The sequence below is a fragment of the Pteronotus mesoamericanus genome, unplaced genomic scaffold, assembly GCF_021234165.1.
Source record: "Pteronotus mesoamericanus isolate MK-2021 breed Mesoamerican mustached bat unplaced genomic scaffold, CSHL_Meso_final contig_25, whole genome shotgun sequence".
NCBI lineage: Eukaryota > Metazoa > Chordata > Mammalia > Chiroptera > Mormoopidae > Pteronotus > Pteronotus mesoamericanus.
This window is the reverse complement of record NW_026555105.1, coordinates 33,942,014-33,969,731: the sequence shown is the minus strand read 5'-3', so window position 1 is coordinate 33,969,731 and position 27,718 is coordinate 33,942,014. Positions and strand designations below refer to the sequence as shown.

Here is a 27,718-nt window from a genome sequence, read left to right as displayed (position 1 = left end):
AAGAAAGGCTGTCTTTCATCTAAAGCTACTGGTAAAGAAATAGATCAGATCCACATTTTCTGAACTCTCTCTGTCTAAACTGATAAAACTTAGAAGGAATATGGCATACCCAATCACAGAATATTAGCTCAGGAAAAGGAAAATAAATCTAAAGGAATAACAACTGTCAAGTAAAAACATACACACTTTCTTCAAAAGATTATAGCAAAGTGAGAGAGGAAAGTAAATGAGATGGTTCCAGTTCTGGGGTTCTAAATTGTTCATGATGTTTTAAATTTCAAAACATCATGAACAATTTAGCAAATATTTAGGGCATACAAAAGAGTGGGGCCATGATAACTAACAGACGGCATCACTAAGATTCTCAAACTGAGTTTTCAGAATTTTTTTGATTATTTTTAATCTTTATTGTATTTTTTTATATTACCTTTGAGTCCCCTTATACTCTCCCCCTGCCAGTAATCACCACATCAAAATTTTGGAAATGGTTTTCCACCCTCATTTTGGACAAAACTGATTTCCAAAATATGAAGGCTGAAAAAGAATAAGAAATAAAGAACATAAAAGTACTTACAACTGATCGGATGTTATTTTCTTTCACCAGCTTCAGAGATGATTTATAGCAATTTGCAAGGTCTTCCTTGTGGGAACTGTTAATATGTCCTCTTGCTATCGGCCCTACTGTATGGATGACATCTGTAAATGGAAAAGGAAGAAAAATAGGATAAGAAAGATTTTTTCACTTTTCACATAATTGATGTTTTATTTATTTTAGGTCTTTGTGTTGGAGCCTGGAGACAAGCAGGCTAAGAAATACTAGTGATGCAAATGTTTCTCTGGTAAAAGACTTTATTTAGATAGCACAACCTCCTAAAGCAGGCAGTTTCACAGGGAGGTGGTAATTGTGAAAAGGAATCCCCTACAAACACATTGTTTCATCATTATCAGTCAGATCCAGGTGAGACAAATTATAATCCAAGATGTGAATAGTTGGCACCCTGGCAAAAGATAAAACCTTGATGGGAAATAAACTAAGAAACAATTGCCTGAAAAATGAGCATTCTGAATTGACACAGGAAGGGTCAACGCTACACATTACCTTACTTGTAAATAAGATGACAGATTCAGGCATTGAAGGGCACAATGAAGGGCAAGTTTCTGAAAATAGCTTGATAATTTATAAGTAATAACCCTAGAAGGAGTACTTTTAAAATACTCCTACCAATTTTAGTGTCTGCTATGATGAAGTGATCTCTTGAGCTAAATGTTGGTCCTGCCCCTACCAATTTTAAAGTGCAACTACCAATCCTCACATATACAAGCTATCTTAGGGAAAACAGTCCCAAATAATTACCTAGCTTCTATTTTTTACTATGCAGGGTGGAGCAAAAATAAGTTTATATTTGTTCATATGTAAAATAATACAATGACTAATAAATAATAATACAAGGATAAATTTTTTCATACTGACAACTGTAAACCTGCTTTTGCTCCATGCTGTATAAAAACTTTCAAAAAGCAATGTATACTTTTCAACCTCTTTATATTTAAAACAGAAATTTAGATTTTTCTTTTTTTTCCCCTACATAAAACCAGCCATTGTTTTAACACCTACACATACATAAACTTTTTAAGTTAGGATCATTGTAAAAAGGATTCCCCTAACTTTAAGTCCATAAAGATTATTTTAAAAATGTAATTCAAATTATTTGAAAATGACTTAAAACTCTTGCTTTCCAGTTTTATGTGTTAATCTAGATTATTAGTCCATTTCATTGATATAACAATGATCAATTTTTATCAAAAAGAAAAATTCAGTCTTGTAGTTTTGGATAATTATAATGAAATTATTTTCTTTGGCTAATCAGTATCATTTACTTTCAAAAACAATGATGAAGGAATAAGAACATATTACAAAGATGAGTCTATGGAATAGTTTTAAATTTCATGTGAAATTTAAATAGCAGAAAATAAATCACTAAGAAAAAAATCTTTGTTGATTGCCTGCAAAATGTCAAGAGTATCATTTGATATTTGAGAAAATCACAAAATGTTGATTTCAATTTTTAACTCTGAAATGGTATTTAAACCCTAGTTAGATAATATTAAAGATTATATCTTGTGATTAAAATAGGCAGAAATGTCAATAGTGAGTTCATGAAAATGTTATTTCACAAGCAAACCTGGCTTTAAAGTGAGAACTGCTACAATAAAAGGAAACGATAAAGGAAAATTAGGTTGTATTTATCAAAAAATAAAAAATAAAGCACACAGTGATATTTTTGTAATAAGAGTAAAAAATATTTGAATATAGTAAAAGAATGCAAATCCTGTATCCTATGTAGTGACGTTTATATGAACATTTTACATTAGTTTCTGTTTTTAAATGAATGCTATACTACATTAGTAAGATAGATTATACTCAGCTTTACCTTATTTTCCCTTTTATGACTACTTGATGTTTGTGCCTAGCTATTATAATTTTACAGGGCAGTATTTCCCAAAGTGGGTTCAATAAGATATGGTCATTAAGGTCAATTAAATTTGGAAATCACTGTGTGAAATTAAGTCAAGCAGTTACCTAAGGGCAGGGCCTCTGGACATTTAGCATGCTACGGCACATTGTGAGTCTCTACAATGGGACACACAATTCTCTGTTTCTGAAATACACTTGACTACTGAAACCTATGTTTTGCAGAGTGCCTCATGGGATTAAGTTTGCACAAATTAACCTTTAGAAACCATTCTAGGGAAGTTTTGGCATCCTTATTGCATTGAAGGTGGAGTACATGCTTTTTTTTCAGCTCTTCCCCATTGCCTTTTCAAACACTTAGTGTATAAAGAACAAGGGATTATGACCTTGGTTTCTTTATTTTATGGATGGAGAAGGTCAAGAATAAGTGTCTCTTATCTGGGATCACAAAGATGTATCTAGAGCCAAGTAATAGCAGGGCTTATTGGCATGAATGGGGAGAAAAGAGAGAGAAGAGTTCATAAGATCAGGAAACAGTGACATCATAAACTTTTTCCTTGCTTTTTTCTTTAGCCATTATTGTCCACATAAAGTAAATAAAATTTATGAAAAATCAGTTCTTGAATTTCTTTAGTTCTCCACTTAATTTAAAAGTCTGAGAAGAAATAATCAATAAATGAGCCTCCCCAACCACAAAATACTCTCTCTATATTTTATGCTGTATATTATATTTACAATATCTAGGATATTATGCTGTATATTAAATTTACAATATCTAGGATCAAGTGTTATTATTGGCCAATATGATGACCTCTACAAAGCTGGAGTTGAGTCAATGTGAGGCTTGGAAGGAAATTTTTTTTATTATTTTAATTTTTTATAATATTTATGAGTAACTTCCACACCAAGAGTTTCCTTCTTTTTTTTCTTTTTTTTTTCTGTTATCAAATTCAGTCAGGAGTCCTGCCTTCTAATTCCAGCTCTAGTTCTGACTCATCAATTTCCTCAAATGAAGCCATTATTTTATTGGTCCCTGTCTTGGTCTTCCAATTTGTAAAACAAATCAGTTGCTTAGGTGATCTCTGGGGTCTCTTCTGTGCGGTGTGGCATCCTTAATATTTAACCTTATGATGGAGACAAATGTAGTACAGAATGATGTCTGGGCATTTGAAGGAAGCTTAAACATGGTTAAGTGGCACATGAGCCTTGTGATTATAAAGATTCATTTTAATAACAAAAATGTTATAGACTACTCTTTCACAGCAATAGTTTCAAACCCATTGATTGAGAATGAGTTAGGGATAAATATTATAACTTCATTGGCGCTTTGTGATAATTTATACTTTATTATTAAATACAATAGCATTTTCATATAAATTTGTGGATCTTATGGCATAAATAATGTAAATGTAAGTGTTTAATTTGATGTCTGATGCATGCAGAGGCTCAAGAAATAGTAATTATCACCACCAGAAACATCAGTAGCATCCAAGGCACCTTAAAGACACAGGCAGGAATGACAGAGGAGACTTTTCAATGTTTATTGAAAACATTGTTTTGTTTTTATCATCTTTGCTCTGGTGTGGAAAGAACGCTAGACTTTAAGACCTAATAACTGATTATAAGTCAGAATTTCCAAATCTGTCACTAACCAGCTATGTGACCTTGGGCAAGTCACTCTCTTCTTTGTACCTCCATCTTCAAAGCTAAAAGGAAGAATTGAATAAGAGGGCCTCTGAGATTCTTTGTTGCTTTTAAGTGCAATTTGTCTTCTGCATGCCTATTGACAATTTATCTGTACATTCTAAAGAGTCTAATTTATTTTATCCAGATGAATGAGTATCAGTCATGGATGAATGCACAAAGCAAACATGGTATATACATATAGTGGAATAGTATTCAGCCATATAAAAGAAGGAAATCTACCATTTCAACAACACAGATGGATGCTGAGGCAGTACACTAAGTGCAGTAAGTCATATACACTGAGACAAATATTGTCTGATTTCATTTATATGTGGGATCTAAAACAACAATAACAACAAAAAACTAACTCATAGATACAGAGAACAGATTGGTTTTTGCCAGAAACAGGAGTTGGTGGTTAGGTGGCAGAATTGATGAAGGTGATCAAAAGGTACAAACTTGCAGTTACAAAATAAATAAGTCTTGAGAATGTAATATACAACATGGCATAGTTAACAATACTGTATTGTGTATTTGAAAGTTGCCAAGAGAGTAAATTTTAAAAGTTCTCATCACAAGAAAAAAAATCTACTTCTGGTATTGTGTTCTCAGGCCTACTATTTTGATAAATAAAAAATCAGAGCTAGAGAAAAAATTAGAATATGAGATTAATACATTTATGAATTGTAAATACAATCTGATTTACAGATCACAGTGTAATTGTAGCTCCCAAATGGAATTGCCTGGCCCAACACTAGTTTTGTTGATTCTTCTGTCTTAAAATGTGGCAGGAATGTATGGTCAAAGGAAAGAGCAGGGATGGCTGTTCTAGAATCAACATCATATCTCTCTGTGAGCAATAAGAATAATGCAATTCCCATAATGCTATGTCCAGCTCAACATTCAAGAAAGGAAAAAGAGCCTACATGAGTTTGAAGCCCTTTCTTACACAACTGAGGAAAGTGGAGAAAACAGCAATGAAATTTATACCTTTAATCAACGTTTCAAATGCAACCCTTTGAAGAGATATGGAAAATGAGATGGTAGGCCCTTTTGTGCTTTATCAGATTAAAGTGTGGCAAGACAAATGGAACCTGTTTTTGCTCATCTGTTTTTGAAATCTATCAGTCTATGAATCAGCTCTTTTGTTTTGAAGTTGTAAACACCACCTCGCTCTCCCCCACCTCATTTTACCTTGGGAAATTGGTCTGGACTATATAGAAAAGGAGGGTAGGAAAGAAGCTTTTTTAAAGGGGGTTGGAGGAAGAACCTGCTTTCATTTCAAAAAGTGTAAATTGAAAAATATGTGATTGGAATGTCAAATGAATATTAAAAGCACTAGAATTATTTACAAAGATTCAATCAGAATTACCCTTGCCAAAACAAATTTAGCAAAACATTCTGCAAAAATATATTAGCATAATGCATTTTAGAACAAATGAGAGAGCACATATATAGGTCACTCTCATAGTTTTTGATTTGAGAAGCAACTGCACTACATTCAAACTGTTAATGAACAGTCAGACCAAGTGTAGAATCAATTACACATTGCTTTCATTCGCTCACTCTTGTATTCATAAGCATAATCGGTCCATCTAACAGACTGCATAATGATGCAGTGCCCTGTCAATCATATTCAAATTGCATGAATTTTAAGGAGAAAACCGATGCACGGAATTAAATTGATTTTCTTTTCTAAAGATACAACCACAAATCCAAGCACTAAAGGTATTATTTGTAAACCTTATTGGCCAATTTATATGATAAGCACCACCAATCTATGACCTGAAACAGAATACTTGAAGTTCAGTTAATGGAAAATTGAATTACCACCTGATAGCATTACAAAATAAATGCTGCCTTTTTTCTCCATATAGGTCAATGTTTTCATACACACATTTTTAAAGCTTGTTTTTATTATATTTCAAGAAACAATCAATTGTCCATAATATGTTACTTTTCAATCTGCAACAGACTTCAGTTAGAATGTATTTCAAATATTGCCCTGTAGCATGCTTCCAAGTTTGGGTTATTCTCTCATACATCCCTTCAGGGGCATGATGGATTTCTTTCCATGTCCAGAAAGACTACAATCACCCAACTCTTTTGTACGAGTCTAGGATACAATGTTATTTTCTAGTCCATTTTCTTTTAAGTCTGTGAGTTAATCTGATTTTTGCATGTTTGTTTTTATTTTTGTTTTGCTGTTTTCACAGATCTTGGTCACAGAGGGGTTTTGGTTTAACTCTCTTAGCCTCCTTGATGCTATGGTTATTCAAGCAACATATCTATGTCTAAGATTAAATCCACAGTAGCTAAATGACATTTGCATTTTTGCAGCTGATAAAGGCACACAGAATACATTGCTAAATCTTCAACGAATACACTCAGCTCAGTTTGAGGTTTGATATCATTTTTACATGAGAATGTGATACTGTCACTACATCTTTGGACAACATGTACCTATAGTATGCTTTATTGGCCTCAAAGTTGTGAGGTTTTGAGCTTAAATTGTGAGATTTAAGTTGCCAAATATTATTCAAACAGTTTCTACCAAAATATCACCTTCTATATTTTTAAAAGAAAGGAAGAGGTAAGCTCATCTTTAATTGTTTATTAATTCTCCTTCTTCTGCCAAAGTTATATTTAAGGTCAGTCCTCCAGATGGGACTGTGTCTGGTAGGGTTGCAGCTGAACCCTCCACATAAGGGCCATTTTCAATAATACAGATTGAAATTTTTGTAAAGGGGATATCCTGTGGTCAGCCATTTATAGAATCTTTGAAATTCCACAGGGTATTGGGAGTATCTGCATTACAATGGTGTCATTTCCAACAGAAAGGGATCTCAGAAAGACTGTGGGAAGCTGAAATTATCTGCAAAGTTCCAACATTTTACATCATTTTAGAATGAACCCAAAGCGGAAACATCCTACAAGGAAGTGAGTCAAATACATGGCATTTCCAATGTTTCAATAGCAGGGGTGAGAGGAGGTGGAGGTCTAGATAGACAATATAACTTTTTCAAAGGAGATAATAATAAGGTCTTTGTTACAGTTCAAGGGATGGCAGCAAATTGCAGCCTTTTCAGAGAGATGCAAAACCAGTGCTTTATTAAGACACAGGGGAAAGTAAGGCTTTAAAATCCTATATAGTAGGTAAAAATAAATGAATATTAGTTCCTACTGCAATGGTAATTCCACAAATGCAGAATCTAGGCTAGGACTGAAGTGTGCAAAGGAGTCAATGTCAAAGTATGCAGGCTCATGCTGAGGTTTCATGTGCTTATTTGTCATCAGCCTTCTTTTATAATAGTGGTAAACAGTGGTCCCCACCCTTTTGGGCACCAGGGACTGGTTTCGTGGAAGACAATTTTTCAACAGATGGGGCGGTGAGGGGGAAGGTTTCTGGATGATTCAAGCTAATTACATTCAAGCTCATCTCCTGCTATGCAACCCAGTTCCTAACAGGCCTGGACTGGTACCGGTCCACAGTCTGGAGGTTGGGGACCCCTGTTTATAACCCCTTTGTCACCCCAAGTCTGGACAAGAAAGATTTATGCAATCATTCACTCAGTCATTAGTTCTGTCCTTCATTCAATGAATATTTACTAAGAGTCCATTGTGTACCATGAACATAGGGCAACTGCACCATTCACTCACACCAAACAGGCCTTGTGCTTTTCTGACACAAGGCCTTTCCTGGTGTCAAGAGTCCCTGTATGTTTTTTCTCAAAATCTTTCTCATTCCATAAAACCCAAAGAAAATTTGATTTTTTTTTAAAAGATACAATTCCTGAACCCCAGTACATAAATTAATTTTGAACTCATTTAGCTTCTTTTAGTGTCCAATATCACTTATATTTGACCATTTATATAACTATTAACATCAACACTTCTGTAACAACTAAGAAGATTCTGTTAGCCAGAGGTCTCCAATAATACAGCCTTCTGCCTGAGGAGTCCTAGTTTTTCTTGTCATTGGAGGGAATCAGATATGACTATGAATGCTCCTAGATTCTTTCTAGTCATATTTTTCCTCTCTTTCTCTTTGTGCAGAGACTCTACACTTCTGCTATAGGGAACATGAGAAATCCATATCTGAGTCACCCAAAAAACCCACAACTTTACAGGAACAGTTGCTTAATGAGTAATTTGTGGATGATTAAATAAAAGTTGGCCCAATATTATGAATCTAATCAAAGATGATATACTGGATTAGAGAAAACAATAAGGAGAATGGACAGTCTAGACTGGGCAAAGCAATGGAATGTAGTTATACTGGCTAAGATCTTTCAACATACATTTCTAGTAGAACTGAGAATCTATTTCTTCACAGAGAAACCTAGCAAAGTCTTTTTAAAGATTTCCTAATAACTGCACTATAGATGACTTAATAAACAAGATTGTAACACCATCACACTCTTTAACAAAAGCCAAGAGACTGTTTCCAAAGATTTCCAACAGGAAAAAAAAAATGTGTGGTGATTCCTTTGCCTTTTTTTTTGTAAGAGATGATAAATGCATCTTAAAAATGTCTTGTTTCCCTTATCTGTATATAGCTCATTTTAGAATAAACTTACTTTGTTCTAGAGATTGGTTTTGGTTCTCAAATCACAAAATGGAAAATGACAGATTCTCTATATATCTTCTCAAAAAATTAATGGGGTCACTGTTCATATTTCTTTAAAAAATGACATTTGGGTATAATGACCCTACTTCTGCATCAGAATAAACCAGGTTTAATATCTCTCTGAGACGGATGTATTCATAGAACAGTCCTGGACTATAGCTGGTTCATATGCTTATACGTGCACTCTCACTTGGGTTCTGCTACTATGGTATACACACCCACATTAGGTTCTACACCTAATTTTCTGAAGAAACACTTATATTTTAAAAATACAAATAAGAAGGACAGATTAAGAAATAGAATAACAGATTCTAAAAAAAAAGAATTGCAGAAATTTATATCCTGTGAAGTTGTATTTTTATAAATTTACATACACAAATTAAACAACATGAAAAAGAGGGGAGGAGGAATAAGAATGACAAAATGCTTAAAAAGTAGGGACAATTTCACTAAACATTTCCACAATGAGTATTTTCTCTAGCATGAGGTGATCAGGTTGGCTTATGTGGCTGGACACTAGGAAATTAGTTTACATTCCCACCTTTTTGGAAATGATTAGCTCCTTGTGCACAGTAGGAGCTGTTTTCAAACTTTTTGGTTTCAGGACATCTTCATACTCTTAAAAATAACAGGACTCAAAGAGCTGTTTTGGTGGGTCATTTCTAACACACAAGAAAACAAAAGCACATATACTATTAACTATCAGGAAAATGACTTTACCACATGTCATGTAGCCGCTGGAAAACTCTACTGTGTACTCAAGAGAGAGGAAAAGAGAAATGCAAATAACCTCTGCATATTATGAACATGGCATTGAACTCACCAATGGCTTGAAAGAGGGCTCCCCAGACTGCAATTTAAAAACTGTTACACTACAGCCCCTTTCTGTGCACACCTACTATTTAAATATAAATATTGCCTTTTCTAATGTAAAATGGACACGATTAACTACTTTATCTGTTCCTTAAGGTTGAAAAAAAAAACAGTGCTCTCCTTCAACTGCATTGGGGAAAACCAGATGTATTGGTTTTCAAGAAATGGTTTTTCTCTGCCTTGACTTTTAGGTGACTTAAGGCATTGTTAAAAAAGTAACCTTAACTAAATGAAATTTTTATCTATTTCTCAATTTTTAGCAATTCAAACTAGTATTTCTCTTCTCTTCCCTGAGATGGTGATCAGATCATTCCTTCTTACTGACCTCTTGAGAATGGAAGGAACTTCTTAAGCCACGTGCAAAAACTCAAGAGGGAAAATCTAAGAACCCAAGAAAAAAAGCTTAAGATGTCTGCTATGAGAGCAATTGATTCTAGTTGAGAAGAAAATGGTGGGAATAGCTTTTTTTAATTCACAAGATATCACAGGACAAAACAAGGAGGTATCCTTCAGGTTGATGAATTTTCAAGAAAAATCATGGCAATGATTTCCTCATGCTTGTTTCTTTACAGAAAGAGTTAGAAGCAACTAAAACCACTAAAGGAGAGATTAGCAGAAATGAAAAGAGAGGGAGATAATTCAAGAAATGTAAAGGTAAACTGGCCAATTTTGATGATGGTTCTAAGGGGGGTGGGAGGAGAGGGAAGAATAAAAATTCATTTATTGCAACTTCTTTCTGGGTGACTGAGGGGATAACAGAAATAAGGACATTAGAACAGTAGCTGAGGTCTAAGTTATTGTAGTGCTTCTTAAGTCTTCAGAAAATCTATCATGAACATCAAAATAAAATGCAGAAGGAAGCCAAGAATAAGAGAAGAGTTAGAGAAAAAAAACAAAATTTACACCGTTAAAGGTAACTAATTTTCCAGTACCAAAGTCGCCTTTAAAAAAAACAAAAAACTTTTCTCCTTCTTTGCCTATTTGGGTCCTGGAATAGAATCCCAGTAGGGAAAAAAAATATATCACTGAAACTCTCAATCATAATTCATTATGAGACTAAGATTCAAAGAGGTCAACCTGTACTTTCACAAGATTATTTAGTCAAACCATTCATGTAAATCCACTCAAATAAAACCAAGATATCATTTCATAGTAACTCAGATACTAAAAGTGAAATGTTTGCATGGAATCTTTCACAATCAAGTAATAAATATCAGATTTTTAAAAACCTGTAAATAAATAAGTGACATCTGTTGAATGATTTCCTAGCAATATACTATTGTATAGGCCAATGCATAAAAATTCTCTTTTCTATTCAGAAATGGGCCTGTGACTGAGATGATATGATAATATAGCTGAAGAGGCACTATGATGAGAGAAATAAGAATAAAAGAATGGGAAGATTTGGTCTGAGTACAAAAATAATTATTTTATAAAGGAATATCTAAAGGTACCACAAAAAGATGGTCACCAGAATGTATAATTATAATTAGACAGCATGAAATCAAGAAAAAGGTAAGAAAAAAACCTAGTCTTCATATACCAGTGGAAAATGCCAGTCACCAACTGATAAACTCAGGCAAATTACTTTTTCTCTTCTGTAAAAACAGAATAATAATACCTATTTCTCAAGTTTGTTTTGGAGAATGCAATATGTATTTATGTGAAAGTATCAAGCACAGTAACTGGCATGTATTATTTGGTGAGTTCTGACTTGATTACCATTAGTACTTATACATTATTATATTCACAATATACACAAATGGGATAATAATAAGGTCTTTCATATTTAATTGTATTTCTTCATTGCACTCTTAAAATTCACAATTATACATATTAACCAAGTATGTCAGGATTTATATTTTACTAGCTTCTTTGCTTCCACTACCCTTGTATCCCTGGTCTTCACTTCCTTAACCTCATTTACTTATTTATTTAAGTTTTTCTCCCTGTATGTCCTTGAGTAATTCTTTCAGAGACAGTCTATAGATGAGAACTTGCTAAGTCACAGGATTTTCAAATACTTTTTCTCATTTCTGAGTGTTAATTTTCCAGTGTATATGGATCTAGGTTTGTATTAATTTTTCTCTCCAAATTCTGAGGATTTTGCTTCATTCACTTCATGAGAAAAAGCCAATTGATTTTTATACCTGCACAAGTAAGCTGGATTTCATTTCCTCTCCAGAAGTTTTAAGAACTTATTTATCTTTGGAATTCTAAATTCTAAGTTCTTTCAGGACCAAAGTTTTTTGTCCCTCTTTTAGTTATGAAGTTTTTACTGCTTTTTCATTTCCCTATTCTTTTTTAGAACTCCTAATAGGTGGGTTTTATATTTCTGGGAGTAAATCTCAATTGTCTTCACTTTATATCAAATATTGTGTGTGCTGTACATTCTAGAGTCTTTCCCTGACTTATTCTCTGGGTCAGTAAGTTTGTCTTCAGCTATCCTTTTCACATACATCCCTTCATTTCAAACTTTTGTTCTTGTTTTAACTTGCAAGAATGTTTATCTCTCCTCCTCTCATTAAAACATCTTTTTCTAACCTCTACATGTAGCTAACTTCTACATATAATTCTTTCTTGTATCAACCATTCTTACTGGATATAAATTATTTTGTTGTCTACACAAAACTTTGTAATAGCTATCTGTCAGTTGATTTGAATTCACTTAATATATGCCTTTATACTTTTGTCATGCTGCTTCTATAGCCCTATAAAATTAAACAAACAGAATATAATTTTCGATAATGATTTTAAATACTTTCAAAACAGCAGCTTAATTTTGGGTTACATTTATAAAACATCATGAGAAGGATATTTTTGAAGAGTGGAAAAACTTTTGAGAATACTTCAGGTTATTTGAGACAAAATAAGGGTATAAAAACTTCAGTACCAAATAATGACGTTAAACCTGCAAGTAAACTTTTTTTAAAATGTGTATTTTCACTAAGTGTGTGGCAGAGGAGTGAATAGAAGTCACACTGACCTCCTCTCAGGACCAATCTGTAATTACAGCTACATAGTGAAGAAATCATCTGGAATAAGCAACTGAACAATAGTGAGAGAGGAGCCTTATAACCACAGACAGAGTAATTGGCTTTAGTACAAGTAACTGGTAAGGAGTGAGGTAGATACTCGAGAAGGCAGACTGGGCGTCCACGGGAGGCAGTGCCAGAGTGAGATTTAAATGGTTAATTGTATTCCCCTGAGAATATGGGGTCTGAATCATAGGGGGAGATCTCCAGTTTACAGCACCAAAGTCAAAAAAGCATGCAGATAACAGCCAGCTGCGAAAAGCAGCAGGGTTGCTCTCTGCCAGAGCTGGGTGGCTGGAGACACAAAGAGCCATTTAAAGGTCCAACACATAAATTTTTATTTGTAGCCACTTCTCCTGGGTTCCATAAAAAGTGCAGGTAGAGTGGGTTGGAGACTCCTAAGGAGAGACTGGTGAAGGAGGCAATGGGGAGAGAACTGAGAGAGTAGTCAGTGGGATCCCAATGCTGACTCATCCCCCATACAGCTGGGTCCATCTTACTCAGGCCAACCACTCCCCTGAGCAACAACAGAGTGAGAGGACTCAATAGACCCACCCCCAGGAGACTCTGCCTGGGATCGGTAGTGCTAAAACATGATGGCTGAATACAGAGCGGCAGCCACAGATGTACATCCCTGGCTAAAGGGGGCACAAAGTAGTCTAGAGACACTTGAGGAGAGACTGGAGACAGAGGCTTTGTGGAGAGAATGGACAGAGTAGTCAGCAGGATCCGGGTGCTGACTCCTCTACCATACGGCAGCAGCCATCAGACTCAGGTAGACCACTTTCCTGAGTGGCAGCAGCATGAGAGGACCCAATAAGCCAGCTCCCAGAAGGGACTCTGCCCTGACCTGTGGTGTCTCTAAGCTGGCCTGCTGAGTGCAGAGTGACTAGATTAACAGCTGAAGGAGACAGCCACAAACAGTAGATTCCTGGAAGTCTCAAACAGAATGCATAAGGTGAGACAGGGTCAACAGCTGACATCATCATAGGCAGATCCACAAAAACATAAAAACAGTGGTCTCATACCATAGAAGTTCACACCACAAAGTCAGAAAATCAAGACAGATCAATTGAAGAAGGAGGTGCCAAAAAGAAGAGTCTCACAAATAATGGGAAGGCAAAGAAACACCTCCCATTCGAAGGGAAAGGAGGAATCCCCACAAAGAGAAGTAAATGAAATAGAGGCAAGTAAATTATCAGATACTGAGTTCCAAACAATGTTTCTAAGGAAGCTCAATGAGCTCAGTGAACTCAGAGAGAATTACAAAAAACTACAGGAAAACTATGAGGAACGTACTGCAAAGTATATCAACATGAAAAAAGACATAGAAACTATCAATAAGACACAAGAGGAAATGAAGAATACAATTTCTGAATTAAAGAACACAGTAGAAGGAACCAAAAGCAGGCTAGATGAAGCAGAGGATCAAATCAGCGAGCTGGAGGACAAGGTAGTAAATAGCTCCCAGAAAGAGACAGAAAATGAAAAAAGACTCAAAAAGAATGAAGAGGCATTTAGGAAAATGCAGGACAACCTGAAACATAATAATATGCACATGATAGGGATACCAGAAGGAGAAGTAGAGAAAGATGGAATAGAGAACCTGTTTGAAAAAGTAATGATGGAAAACTTCCCAAATATGAAGAAAGAAAAAGTCACACAAGTCCAGGAAGCACATAGTGTCCTATTCAAGAGGAACCCAATGAGGTCCACCCCAAGGCACATCATCATTAAAGTGGCAAATATCAAAGGAAGCAAGGGAGAAAGAGGTAGTAACATATAAGGGAGCCCCCATACAGCTAGCAGCTGACTTCTTAACAGAAACACCACAAGCCAGAAGGGAATGGCAAGAAATATTCCAAGTCATGAGAAGCAAAGGGCTGCAACCAAGACTGCTCTCCCCAGCAAAGCTCTCAATTAAAATGGAAGGCAAAATAAGGAGTTTCCTAGACAAAAGAAGGCTAAAAGAATACACCTCTACCAAACCAGTATTGCAAAATATGCTATATATGCTTAAAATATGCTTTAAGAAGATGAAGAAAAAGAGTATAAATACCCAGTTCCTTTCAAGTCACCAATACTTGATATTACCAATATTATTAATACTTATTAATCAGATTGTGAAAAAGATGTGTTATTTTAGTTGTTACTTTATTATTTGTTGAAACTAAATCTGTTTTTGTATATTTTGTTTCTATTTCTGTATTTTTTAAAAAACAACTTTAAATGACTTTTTGGTATTCTTTATCTGTTTTTTGATTAAATGTTTGTAGAATTTTTTCCCTAAAAAAACCCCCAAAACTATTAACCCTTTTATAGATGTGTTACAAATACTTTGTATTTTATTACTTGTCCTTTAACTTTTTTAACATGGTATTACTGCATAGTCTTAAATGTTTAATATAGTCATATTGTCAATATTTTACTTTATACTTCTGGTTTTGAATATGTTACTTCAGGGTGAGAAAAATATTATTTTGTATTTTCTCCTAAAACTCCCTAGAGTTTATATATTAATTTTTAACTCACCTGAATGTTTGTTGCCTAATGTGTGAAACAGGGTTCTATATTTGTTTTAGTCAACTAATAGTCATCCATGTACTTTATTTGTTGAATAAACCTTATTTTCCCCATTGTTTTGAAATATAAATTTAATCATATATTACATTGCTAGACAGATATATATGTTTCTTTCTAGAATGCTCATTATATTTCATTGATCTACTTGATTATTTCTGTGTAAGTGTCATGATTGCTGAGACTTTATAATGCATTTAAATTTTTTAATATTTTATAATGGATCTTGACATTTAAAAAAGTAAGTAAAAAAAAATCAATCTGCATTAAAAAAATAAAGAAAGAGGGAACTCCTACCTTTTGTGACAACATGGATAGAACTGGAGAATATTATGCTAAGTGAAATAAACCAGTCAGTGAAAGACAAATTCCATAGGATCTCACCTGTAAGAGAAACCTAATGAACAAAATAAACTAATGAACAAAATAGAACCATGGACATTGGAACAGGGAACAGATTAATGGTGACCAAACTGGAGGATGGGGTGGGGGGACACCCAAGGGGATAATGGTGGAAATAAGGGGAAGGGACCAGTCAGAGGACTTGTATGAATGACCCAAGGACATGGACAACAGAGTGGGAATTGAATGTGGGAGAGGGGGTGGGGTGGGATGGGTGGAGGAGGGCAAGGGAGAAAAATTAAGACAACTGTAACAGAATAAACATGATCTAAAAATGAAATTAAAAAATGAAAAATAGAGACATAGGATAGCTGAATGGATAAAAAACATGACTCTCACATATGCTGTCTAGAAGGCACCCATCTCAGAACAAAGGACCTACGCAGACTGAAAGTAGAGGGATGGAAAAAAATATTCCAAGTAAATACACAGGAAAAAAAAAAGCAGAGGTAGCAACACTTATATCAGACAAAATAGATTTCAAAACAAAGGCCATAAAAAGAGACTCAGAAGCACATGTCATAATACTCAAAGGAAAAATTCATCAAGACATAAAAGTTGTAAACACATATGCACCTACATAGGAGCACCCAAATGTATAAGGAAAATCTTGAGTGACTTCAAGAAAGAGATAGACAGCAACATGCTGATAGGAGGTGATTTTAACACTCCACTGTCAAAAATGGATAGATCCTCCAAACAAAACATCAACAAGGATATTGTGGAACTGAATGACACATTAGAGCAAATGGACTTAACTGACATATGTAGAACCTTAATCCCAAAGTAGCAAAATACACATTCCTTTCAAAATACATGGAACCTTTTCAAAGAATGGCTATATGATAGGACACAAAACAAACCTCAACAAACTCAAGAAAATTGAAATCATAACAAGCATCTTCTCAGACCACAAAGGCTTGAAACTAGAAACCAACCTCAAAGAAAAAACTAAAAAACATTCAAACTCGTGGAGATTGAATAGCATGCTATTAAACAATGAACGGGTCAATAATGAGATCAAAGAAGAAATCAAAAAGTTCCCAGAAACAAATGTAAATGCACATACAGCAGTCTAAAAGCTATGGGACACAGCAAAGGCAGTCCTGAGAGGGAAATTCATAACAATACAGGCTTACCTAAAAAAGATAGAAACATTTCAAATAAACAACCTAACCCTACAGCTTCAAGAACTGGAGAAACAACAACAAACAAAACCCAGAGCATGTAGAAGGAAGGAAATAATCAAGATCAGATCAGAACTGAGTGACACAAAGACTGAAAGAAGAATTGAAAGGATCAACAGATCCAGGAGCTGGTTCTTTGAAAAGATAAACAAAATAGACAAGCCTATAAGCAGACTCATCCAGAAAAAAAGGGAGAGGATCCAAATAAATAATATCAGAAATGACAGAGAAGAAATAACAACTGATACCACAGAAATACAAAGGATTGCAAGAAATTACTATGGAACATTATATGCCAAGAAATTTGAAAACCTGAGTGAAATGGAAAAATTTCTAGAAAAATATAACCTTCCAATACTGAATGAAGAAGAAGCAGAAAGTCTGAACAAACTGACAACTGGTAAAATTGAAGCAGTAATAAAAAAGCTCCCAGCACACAAAAGCCCTGGAACTGGATGGTTTCACAGGCGAATTTTACAAAACTATTAAGGAAGAGCTAACCCCTGTGCCCCTCAGTCTATTCCAAAAAGTCCAAGAAGAGGGAAGGCTTCCAAACTCTTTTTATGAGGCCAGCATCATCCTAATCCCAAAACCAGATAAACATACAACAAAGGAAGAAAACTACAGGCCAATATCGCTGATGAACATAGACACTAAAATCCCAAGAAAATATTGGCAAACTGCATCCCGCAATATATTAAGAAGATCGTCCAACATGATCAAGTGGGATTCACCCCAGGGATGCAAGAATGGTTCAATATTTGCAAATCAATAAACATAATACATCACATAAAAGGAAAGACAAAGACAAAGATATGATCATACAATAGATGTAGAAAAAACATTTGATAAGGTATAGCATCTATTTATGATAAAAACACTCAGGGAATAAAGGGGGCATACCTCAACATAATAAAAGCCGTATATGAAAAACCTACAACCAGCATCATACTCAATGGGCAAAAACTAAAAGCTCTCCCATTAAGATTGGGAACAAGAGAAGGCTGTCTGCTTTTACCACTTCTATTCAACATAGTATTGGAAGGCCTAGCCACAGCAATCAGACAAGAAAAAAATTAAAAGGGATCTAAATTGAAAGGAGGAAGTAAAATTATCATTGTTTGCAGATGACATGATAGTGTACATAGAAAACCCCATAGGCTCTACCAAAAAACTACTCTAGCCATTAAGTGAATTTGACAAAACAGCAGGATACAAAGTCAATATTCAGTAGTTGAAAGCATTTTTGTACACCAACAATGAAATATCAAAATCAGAAATGAAGGAAAAATTCCCATTTTCTATAGCAACAAGAAAAATAAAGTACCTAGGAAGAAACTTAACCAAGGAGATAAAAGACATGCATGCAGAAAACTATACAACATTGAAGAAAGAAACTAAAGAAGACATAAATAAATGGAAGCATATACTGTGTTCACTGATTGGAAGAATTAACATCATCAAAATGCCCATACTACCCAAAGCAATTTATAGATTCAAAGCAATCATAAAGATACCAATGATGTATTTCAGAGATATAGAAAAAACATTTAAAAATTTATATGGAACCATAAAAGACCCTGAATAGTTGCAGAATTTTGAGAAGAGAGAACTAAGTAGAAGGGATGATAATTCCTGATATTAAACTATATTACAAGGCCACTATAATCAAAACAGTTTGGTACTAGCATAAGAACAGACACATAGATCAATGGAACAGAATAGAGAGCTCAGAAATAAGCCCATGTCTCTATGGTCAATTAATATTTGACAAAGTGGGCAGAAGTGTAAAATGGAATAAAAATAGACTCTTCAACAAATGGTGTTGGGAGAGCTGGACAACTACATGCAAAAATCAGAAATTCAACCACAAACTTACACCATACACAAAAATAAACTCGAGATGGATAAAAAAGCTTAAATATAAGTCACAACACCATAGAAGTCCAAGAGGAGAACATAGGCAGGAAACTCTCACCGATGCGTCCCCTAGAGCAAGGGACATAAAGGAAAGAATAAACAAATGGGACCTCATCAAAATAAGAAGCTTCTGCATGGCTAAAGAAAACATCAGCTAAATGAAAAAGGAACCAACCATATGGGAAAATATATGTGTTAATGATACCTCGGACAGGGATTTTGATCTCTAACATATATAAAGGACTCACATGATTCTACTCCAGGAAGACAAACAATCCAATTACAAAATGGGCAGAGGACCCGAAGAGACACTTCTCCAAGGAGGACAAAAACAGGACCAGAGACATATGAAAGGATGCTCATCATTATTAAATATCAGAGAAATGTAAATTAAAACCATAATGAGATACCACTTCACACCGGTCAGAATGCCCTTTATAAACAAATCAACAAACATCGAGTGCTGGCAAGGTTGTGGAGAAAAAGGAACCCTGGTAAATGTTGATTGGGAATGCAGACTGGTGCAGCCACTCGAGAGAACAGTTTGGATTTCTTCAGAAAGCTAAAAATGGACCTGCCTTCTGACCTAGGGGTTCTACTGCTGGGATGGGGGGAAGGCAGAGACAAATGTATTTGGAAAAATAAATTAATTAATTTAAAAAAAAGAATTCCAAAACACCAATTCAAAAGAACCTATGCACCCCAATGTTCACGGAAGTACAATTTACAATAGCCAAATGCTGGACGCAGCCTAATGCCCACTGGTAAATGAGTGGATCAAAAAATGATTGCACATTTACCCAATGCAATACTACACAGCAGAAAGAAAGATCTACTACCCGTTGCAACAACATGGATGGAACTGGAGAGCATTATGTAAGTGAAATAAGTCAGGCAGTGAAAGGCAGATACCATGTGATCTCACCTATAATTGGAACCTAATCTACAAAACAAACAAGCAAAGAAAATATAACCAACAACATTGAGAGAAAAAAGAAACCAACAGCAATGAGAAGGAAGGAAGGAGGGTGGTAATGGGTAAAAGAAGGGGAACTGTCAAAACAAAGAACATATATAAAGGACCCACGGATGAAGCGAAGGCGGGGAAGGACTGAGGGTGGTAAGTGGGGTGGGTGGGGCAGAGGAAAGTGGTGGCAGAAAATGGAAAAAAATGTATTTGAAGAATAAAAAAACATTTTAAATGTGTATTTTCATCATATTTTTATTTCTAATGCAAATAGTAAATTCCTTGTCTAGGTATCTCTAATAAGAAAAAAAATTAGTAATATAATTGTTGATTGAATTACGCAGGCATTTTAACAAGGATTGTATTCCTCATGCAGATAAGAACTGAATTATAATAATTACTAAGATTGTCACTTTTTTAATGTTAAAAGGTATGATATTGTTTTTCAACATAAAAACATGTTACCAAATTGAAAACACATACACGAAAACACATAGAGAAATAAAGAATAAAAGGAATATATTCAGTATTTTCATGACGCAAAACATATTCATCTTCAACATTTATCTATTTCATAGTGTCTTTTTTTAGAACTGATGACAACATTGCTTCAAGCCAGATCAATTTTAGACATTTTTATAAATAGTACACACTTTCAATAAAAATGGATTACATGTTTTCCAAAAAAGAATCATTCAAATTTGAATAGCTGTTTATATTGTAACAAGAAAACTCCTTCACTTTCATTACAAAGAGCAATATAGATGCAGTATGACTGCTGTAAAGTAAACTGCTATTTGTACACAGGTCCTAATCCTTTCAGTAGTTGCAGGTTCAAAGTCAGACTTAACCTCATCTGCCCTTTCTGCATTAAATATGCAAGTGTCGTACAACCTCTTTTCCCTAATGGCCTAAATTAGAAGTTTTCTCTACTCTCTACCCACAGTTAGGAACTTGCTAGTAACTCTTCTACTTCAAGAGGAAAAATAAAAAGGTAAGTTTTTAAAGTAACAGAATTGAGTCCATTTTATGAGTATAATAGTTTTGGCCAGAAAGCCATTAATATAACATCTACTCTAAAAGTAGATAGAGGGACAGTGTCATAGATTATACTTGATTCTGGAGAGGTTCTGTTTATCTTGAGTTGGAAGGCATGTAAACCATATTAGATTGGAAAGCCTTGTAGTCTAAAATGAAATAGAGTAGGCTAAATTCCTGTCATCCAAACAACTTTGAAGAGTTGTTTTTAGATACTTAATTATTATGCATTAATTTTAATCCTATTTAAACTGCTTAAAGTAAAAAGAATATTTATTTTTGCCCTACACATTAGATTTATATGCCTTATTACAAGCGTAGCTGTCCAGAGATATTTTAAGCAGAAACATATCAAGCAGCTGAGTTATTTTCCAAAGCATCCTTGCTGTGTAGCACATTGAATACACAGAGGACAGTATCAATAATATGTTCTGATAGCATTTTAACAGTTTCATTGCTTATTTCATTCTGAGAGACTAATGTCTTAGTTCTATCTGCTAAGAAAATGAACTGCAAGAGTGCATTTGACATTGCTGTACAATAAGGACCCTAAGAGCAACAAAATTAAACTTTCAAATAAAACTGTTATAGAAAATTTTATTGATAAAGCAATACAAGTTTCCATGAAATAAAACCAAATATGTTTTGTTATTTCTTGTCTTTTAATATTCTTACTAAATGAAGAAAGCAATCGCAAAGAAGACAAAAATGCAACCAAGTTATAAGATTTCACAAAGACAGCCTTGTCCCTTTTCAAGAGTTTACTCTAAGTCTCAGAATCTATCCATGACCCAGCAATACATGAGATGTTCTCAGGGCCCTACCTAGTTTCAAGAAGCCTCTGAAGTGCCCAAGCCTGAAGTTTCTGGAAGCATATTGTGACATTTCTCTAAATGGCCTCAGTTATCACTGTCCTGCACACAACCAGAGAAGATGAAGCCACATTTGCTCCTGGCTTGGGAGCTGGGGAAGATACAAAGGGTCAGAGGAAAAATAAAGTATTTTATTATTGTTGGTAAATAAAATATCAACAATAAGAGCATCTTCCTTCCCAGAACATTGCTGGTTGTATTTATAGCTTCTGAGAAATTTGGACTTATTACATCATGTCAGTGAAAGCCCTATAGGCCTGTCAGAGATATTATAGGCCTTCTGACAAACCACTTACTTTTACTGATATATTCCTCATTATTCCTTAAGATATGTTTCTGCCAAGTAGTATGAATGTCTTAACTCAAGAAATAAGGTTCACAACCAGAGGAGTCTACACTTCATTTAATAACACACCCCGGTTATTCCTATGACAAGGTATTGACCCTCCTTTGCTTTCATTGACTTGGCTTGTCCAGAGTGAATCCTATCTGTGTTAAAACTCTTGACTGGAAGATGAGAAGCCTCTGAAGTCAATTCTTTGGCAAGAATATCTCCCTATAGATGTAATAACTGTGCCCCCCCTCCTTATCCCTAAACATTTGCTATACTAGCAAACCATCTTCTCCTTTTTCCCTCCTTAGAAGTTTGGATCAGTGGTTCTCACAGAGGAGACTACAATAATATCATCTTCAGGGCTTGTTAAAACACAGGTTGCAGGATCACACTTCCAGAGTTTTTGATTCAGTATGTCTGGGATAGGTACAAATGGGGACCAAGAATTATGTTTCTAGCAAGTTTGCAGATGATCCTGATTATGCTGATCTAGAAACCACATGTTGAGAACTACTAGTCTAGACCAATAGTGACAGTCTGCAGCTGTCTTACCAATATTAAATTCATGACCTGCCACTTCAGTTTTGACTTGGAACCCAATATTCTGATGTTGATCTTGTCAACTGGATTTGCATACCACCTTTACCCCCAATTATGATATTTGGCTTCCATTTTGTGTTAATGACCTTGTTCTGTTGATCTGTGTGACCTCTACTATTACTCCTTGCCTAGTTGTCACAAGCACTGAAAATCTATAGTTTTAAATGTTTCCACATAGATAATCCAAAGGAAAACTTGTCCAATCTCTAGTTTATATAAATTACAGCAAAGAGACACAAAGATAAGCAAATTTTGGATGATATTGTAGCAGGAGAGGCTCATTTGGGATTAAATGTCAGCAGAACTTTAGTAACATTAATTGGGGCATTGATTGAAATTACTGGAATTATAAGATTAGGTATGTGTACCTTAATGGTGAGAAAAAAAAGAGCTTAAAGAAAGCATGCTTCTGAGTTAGGTCAAGAAACAAGCAGGCCAAAGTGAAGAAGAAAAGCTAACTAAGCAGGTAATTTAGACTTTAAATAGATTCAACAAGTCAAAGAAGATATTTAAAAATGGCCAATAAGTACATGAACAGATGCTCAATATTCTTAGTCATTAAGGAAATGAAAATCAAGACCACAATGAGATGCTCCTTCATACCCATTAGGATAGCTACAATCAAGACAGGCAATTATAATTGTTATTATGTGGAGAAATTAAAATCCTCATATTGGTCGGAGGAATATAAATGCTATTTGGGAAAACAAACAGTTCCTCAAATGTTAAACATAAACTTACCACATGGCCCAAAAATTCCACTGTTATATATCTACACAAAAAGTGGTGGCAGGAAGGTGGAGACAAATATATCTGCACATTAAAATAAAAGAACTGAACACATAGATCCATACAAAAACTTGTACACAAATGTTAATAGCAGTATTATTTATAATAGCCCCAAAGTGGAAACAACCCAAATATCTATCAACTGATGAATGAATCACCAAATGTATACCTATACAATGGAATATTATTCAGCCATAACAAGGAATGAAGTACTGGTACATGCTAAAACATGGGTAAATCTTGAAAATATTGTGCTAAATGAAAGAAGCAAATCACCGAGGGCCACACACTGTATGATTCCACTTACATAAAATGTCCAGAATAAGCAAATCCATGTAGACAGAAAGTATAATAGTGATTGCCAAAGATGAGGGTGGCCTGAGGAATGTAGAGTAACTACCAATGAGTATGGAGTTCCTTTTTAAGATGAAAATATTTTGGAATTAGATAATGGTGGTGATGACTGTACAACTCTGTGAGCATAATACACTGTACACACACACACACACACACACACACACTCGCATACACACACACACAAAGATAAGGTATTAGGATATGCAGAAAATTCAGGCACACGAAAGTCAATACCTATTTGGTAAATGGCTGCCTGAATAGCTGAAATGGTTAATTATATAATCTTGACTATGTAGAAAATAGTTTGTCACACCATGAAACCTGTCTAGCGAGTGCTTATGGTGCAACTGGAAGGCTCAGAGTTTTTCCACCAGAGTTCCACAGTATAGACCCTCTATGACTACATCTCCTACCAGTAACTAACAAAACACACAGTAAGAAGAACTGCCTGCCATGTAGAACTACTTGTGAATCTAAGAACTGAGAGCCACTTCCATTTTTCACAAAGCCCATTTGGATATTTCAGTGAAAATTATTAATTTTCCAAGCACACAAAATATATATAAAGGTAACAAATAATAACCAGAGAGAGATAGCCTACAGTGGTATTTGAATCTGAAGTCTTTAGATGCAGTTATGGTAGCTGATTACAGGGCTTTTACCATAAATAGAATTAAAAAGACTTACCATACAAAGTATGATATTTGTTTTACAAATAAACTCTATGGAGAGCCATCTTTGTATGAGAACACTGTATGTTAAACACTTGTGGGCAAAAGTTACCATCCTCTTAGGAAATGAAGATCCTTCCCATATCCCTCCAGGAAGATTTTCAGAGTGTATATGTTTTGGCCTTAGGTACGTTGCCTTCATCAATATATAAAAGTTGGAGGTTTTATGTGTGTTTATATATATGCGTATCTCAGCCAAGACAAGAACAGATAGCTCTGTGGTGGTTCCTGCATCCACTACTGATGTGGGGGGTTTGAATACATCTTCCAGACTCTCCTCCAAACCTGGGCATAGCCTATCTTATGAAATAAGAAGAATGGACTTTCATAGGTTCCAAGACTATACAAAGAAAATGAGAGCTACCTCTCATAAAGTGCTTATCATGTAGCTTACTCTGTAGAAAATATTATTTTAATCTTTTTCTAACTATGGTACTCACCAAGACCTAGTATTAAAATATGCATTACAAAGCATAAATAGCCAAGATTGATTCAGAACTCTCTTTACTCCTCTTGCTAAGTGTGGCTAAAAACCTTGGACATTTATATAAAACATAAGATTACTCTAAAAGGTGGAAAGAAGGCACAATGTGAGACCCAAAGAATAACATGGTGGTGACTTCCCTGAGTTTTATTTTTGCTTCATATATCCTGAGCTGAATGTTGGCAGTCAATACCTGTTTGGTAAATGACTGCCTGAATAGCTGAAATGGTTAATTAAATAATATTGACTATGTAGAAAATAGTTTGTCACACCATGAAACCTGTCCAGCGAGTGCTTATGGTGCAACTGGAAGGTTCAGAGTTTTTGACAAAGAAATGGCAACAAGAGGAGATAAAAAAAATCTCCAAGTATAATCTGCTCTTTCTAGGAAAACACACACACACACACACACACACACATACACTGTAAAGGGCAACCTAGCAAAACAGAAAGACAATAACTGTCCTATCCCAACAAACGCCACAGGCAAAACCAAAGCTTCATCATTTCCCCTGTCATCAAAGGCCAATCAGGGAGCTTTGATTTTTAACCTTGCCTAGCTTTAAAGAGGTGTTCTCACCCCAGGTGGTATCAGAGGTGAGTGGGAAGCCAGAACTTTCATCCCTGGCTGGTGGTAACAAGCCCTCCTTCTCACATATCAGTAGAAATCCTGTAGGGATCCTGGGCTTTCATTCCTACCTGCTCCTGGGTAATGGCATAGAAGACCAGGTAGAAAGCTGGAACTTCATTAACATTTAGCAGGCCTTTCCACTGCTATGTCCATAAAGGCTACCTCTGGAGCAGGAACAAGGCAATCTTCCTCTTCCCAGCTGGGTGGTATCAGTTGAGGCCTAGCTGAGACCCTGAACTCTCACCTCCATCCAGCAGAAAGAAGACATTTCTCCTTCCCTGGAGTGTCAAAGGATGCTGACTGGGAATCTGGACTATCACCCTCACTTGGTAGTGATGAGGCAGCACCCCCATTCCCCAATTAAGGTAGAGCAGGTCTCCTTTGATTGAGAAGATTAAAAAATCTCATAACATAAATGATACAATAGAAAAATCACTCATTATACCAAGAACCAGGAAAATCTCAACTTGAATTAGAAGAGACAACAGACTCAAAAAATAATACAGATAAGAACTATAACTAAGATTTCAAAGCAAGCATCAAAAAATACATGAATAAATAAATAATTATGAACATGCTTGAAACAAATGAATAAATAAAAAGTCTAGTCTCAGAAAATACTAAAGATATAGAGAACCAAATCTGGCTGGGCTCAGTAGCATAATGGAGAGAACAGAGGAAAGAGTCAATGAACTTGAAGATAGAACTATAGAAATTACTCAATCTGAACAACAGAGAAAACATAAACAGATGATCAGGGGTATGTGAGACTATTACAAAAGTGTACCATTTGTATCACTGGAGTCTCAGAAAGACAGTAGAAAGAAGAAAGGGCTGAAAAAAATATTTTAAAAAAATGTCTATGTTTTCTCTACATATTCTCAAATTTGGCAAAAGATATAATGTAGATTCCAGAAGCTTAGTGAATTCTAAACCAGACAAATTCAAAGGAATTCATGCCAAGATACAATATAACCAAACTTTTGAAAACTAAAAAGAAAAAAAATAAATATTCTTGAAAACAGAAAGACAAAAATGAAACCTTATCTGTGTGGGAGAAAAACAATTCAAATGACAGTGGTTTCTCATCACAGATCAGAAGTCTGAAGGAAGTGACTCAATATTTATCAAGTGATAAAAGAGAAGAGCTGTCAAACCCAGAATCCTGCATTCAGTAAAATTATCTTTCAGTAATGAAGGGGGAAATAAGGCATTCTTAGACAAAAAAAAAAACTAAGCAAATTTGTTATCAGCATACTAGAACTACCCCAAAAGAATGGCCAGGAGATATTTTTGAAACAGAGAGAAAATGATAAAAGAATAAATTTTAGAGAATCAGGAAAAAAGAATAACAAAAAACAAAAATATGAAAAAATGGATAAACAAACTGTGCTTCAGATAGTGAAATATTACGGACCAGTGAAAGATAACGGGATATTGATACATGTAGCAACATGGATGAATATCACACACTTTATACTGAACAAAAGAGAGATGACACAAAAAAGTACATATATACTCTATGTGGTTCCATTTATATTAACAAGAGACAAAATTAGTACACAGTGAAAGAAGTCAGAACAGTATTTGCCTTTGAGGGACGAGGATTCACTGGATTGGACATGAGGAAAATTTCTGGTGTGATAGAAATGTTTTCTATAAGATTAGTATATATATATATTCTCAAAACTCACCAAATTATATACTTAAAGTATTTGCAATTCACTCTATATAAATTTGATCTCAGTGAAAAAGAGTATTCTAACATATTAAGCAATACTTTCATGTAAGTCACCATCCCAGTCTCTGATTTTCAAAGCAGGACATAAGTTGTGGATATATTGTAACTGGTAATATATTTCATATACGGTTGATATTCCACATTTCACATGGTACAGCAAATTTAGGATCAATATTTGCTCTTCTCATTCTTTATATTTGGAAATGAACCCATGCAGTTAAAAATATTCATATTTACATTATATAATTTGAAGACTCTTTTTAAAAGAACCAAAAAATTCCTCTACTAAAAAATAAAATGTATTCTTGCTTTCATTACATATATACACACACAAGGCAAAGAAGTATATATTCTTACTAAACCGGTTGAGAGACTATTTCCTTCCCCA

The 27,718-nt window shown here is 34.8% G+C and overlaps 1 protein-coding gene across 1 annotated transcript in view; it reads right to left on the bottom strand.

Annotated features, from left to right (window-relative positions):
- MACROD2 (mono-ADP ribosylhydrolase 2) overlaps positions 1 to 27,718 on the bottom strand; it is a 2,155,137-nt gene that overhangs the window by 842,520 nt on the left and 1,284,899 nt on the right. The window contains exon 6 of the mRNA XM_054574077.1: positions 575 to 696. Within this exon, the coding sequence (XP_054430052.1) occupies positions 575 to 696 (122 nt within the window). The remainder of the gene's footprint in view (positions 1 to 574; positions 697 to 27,718) is intronic.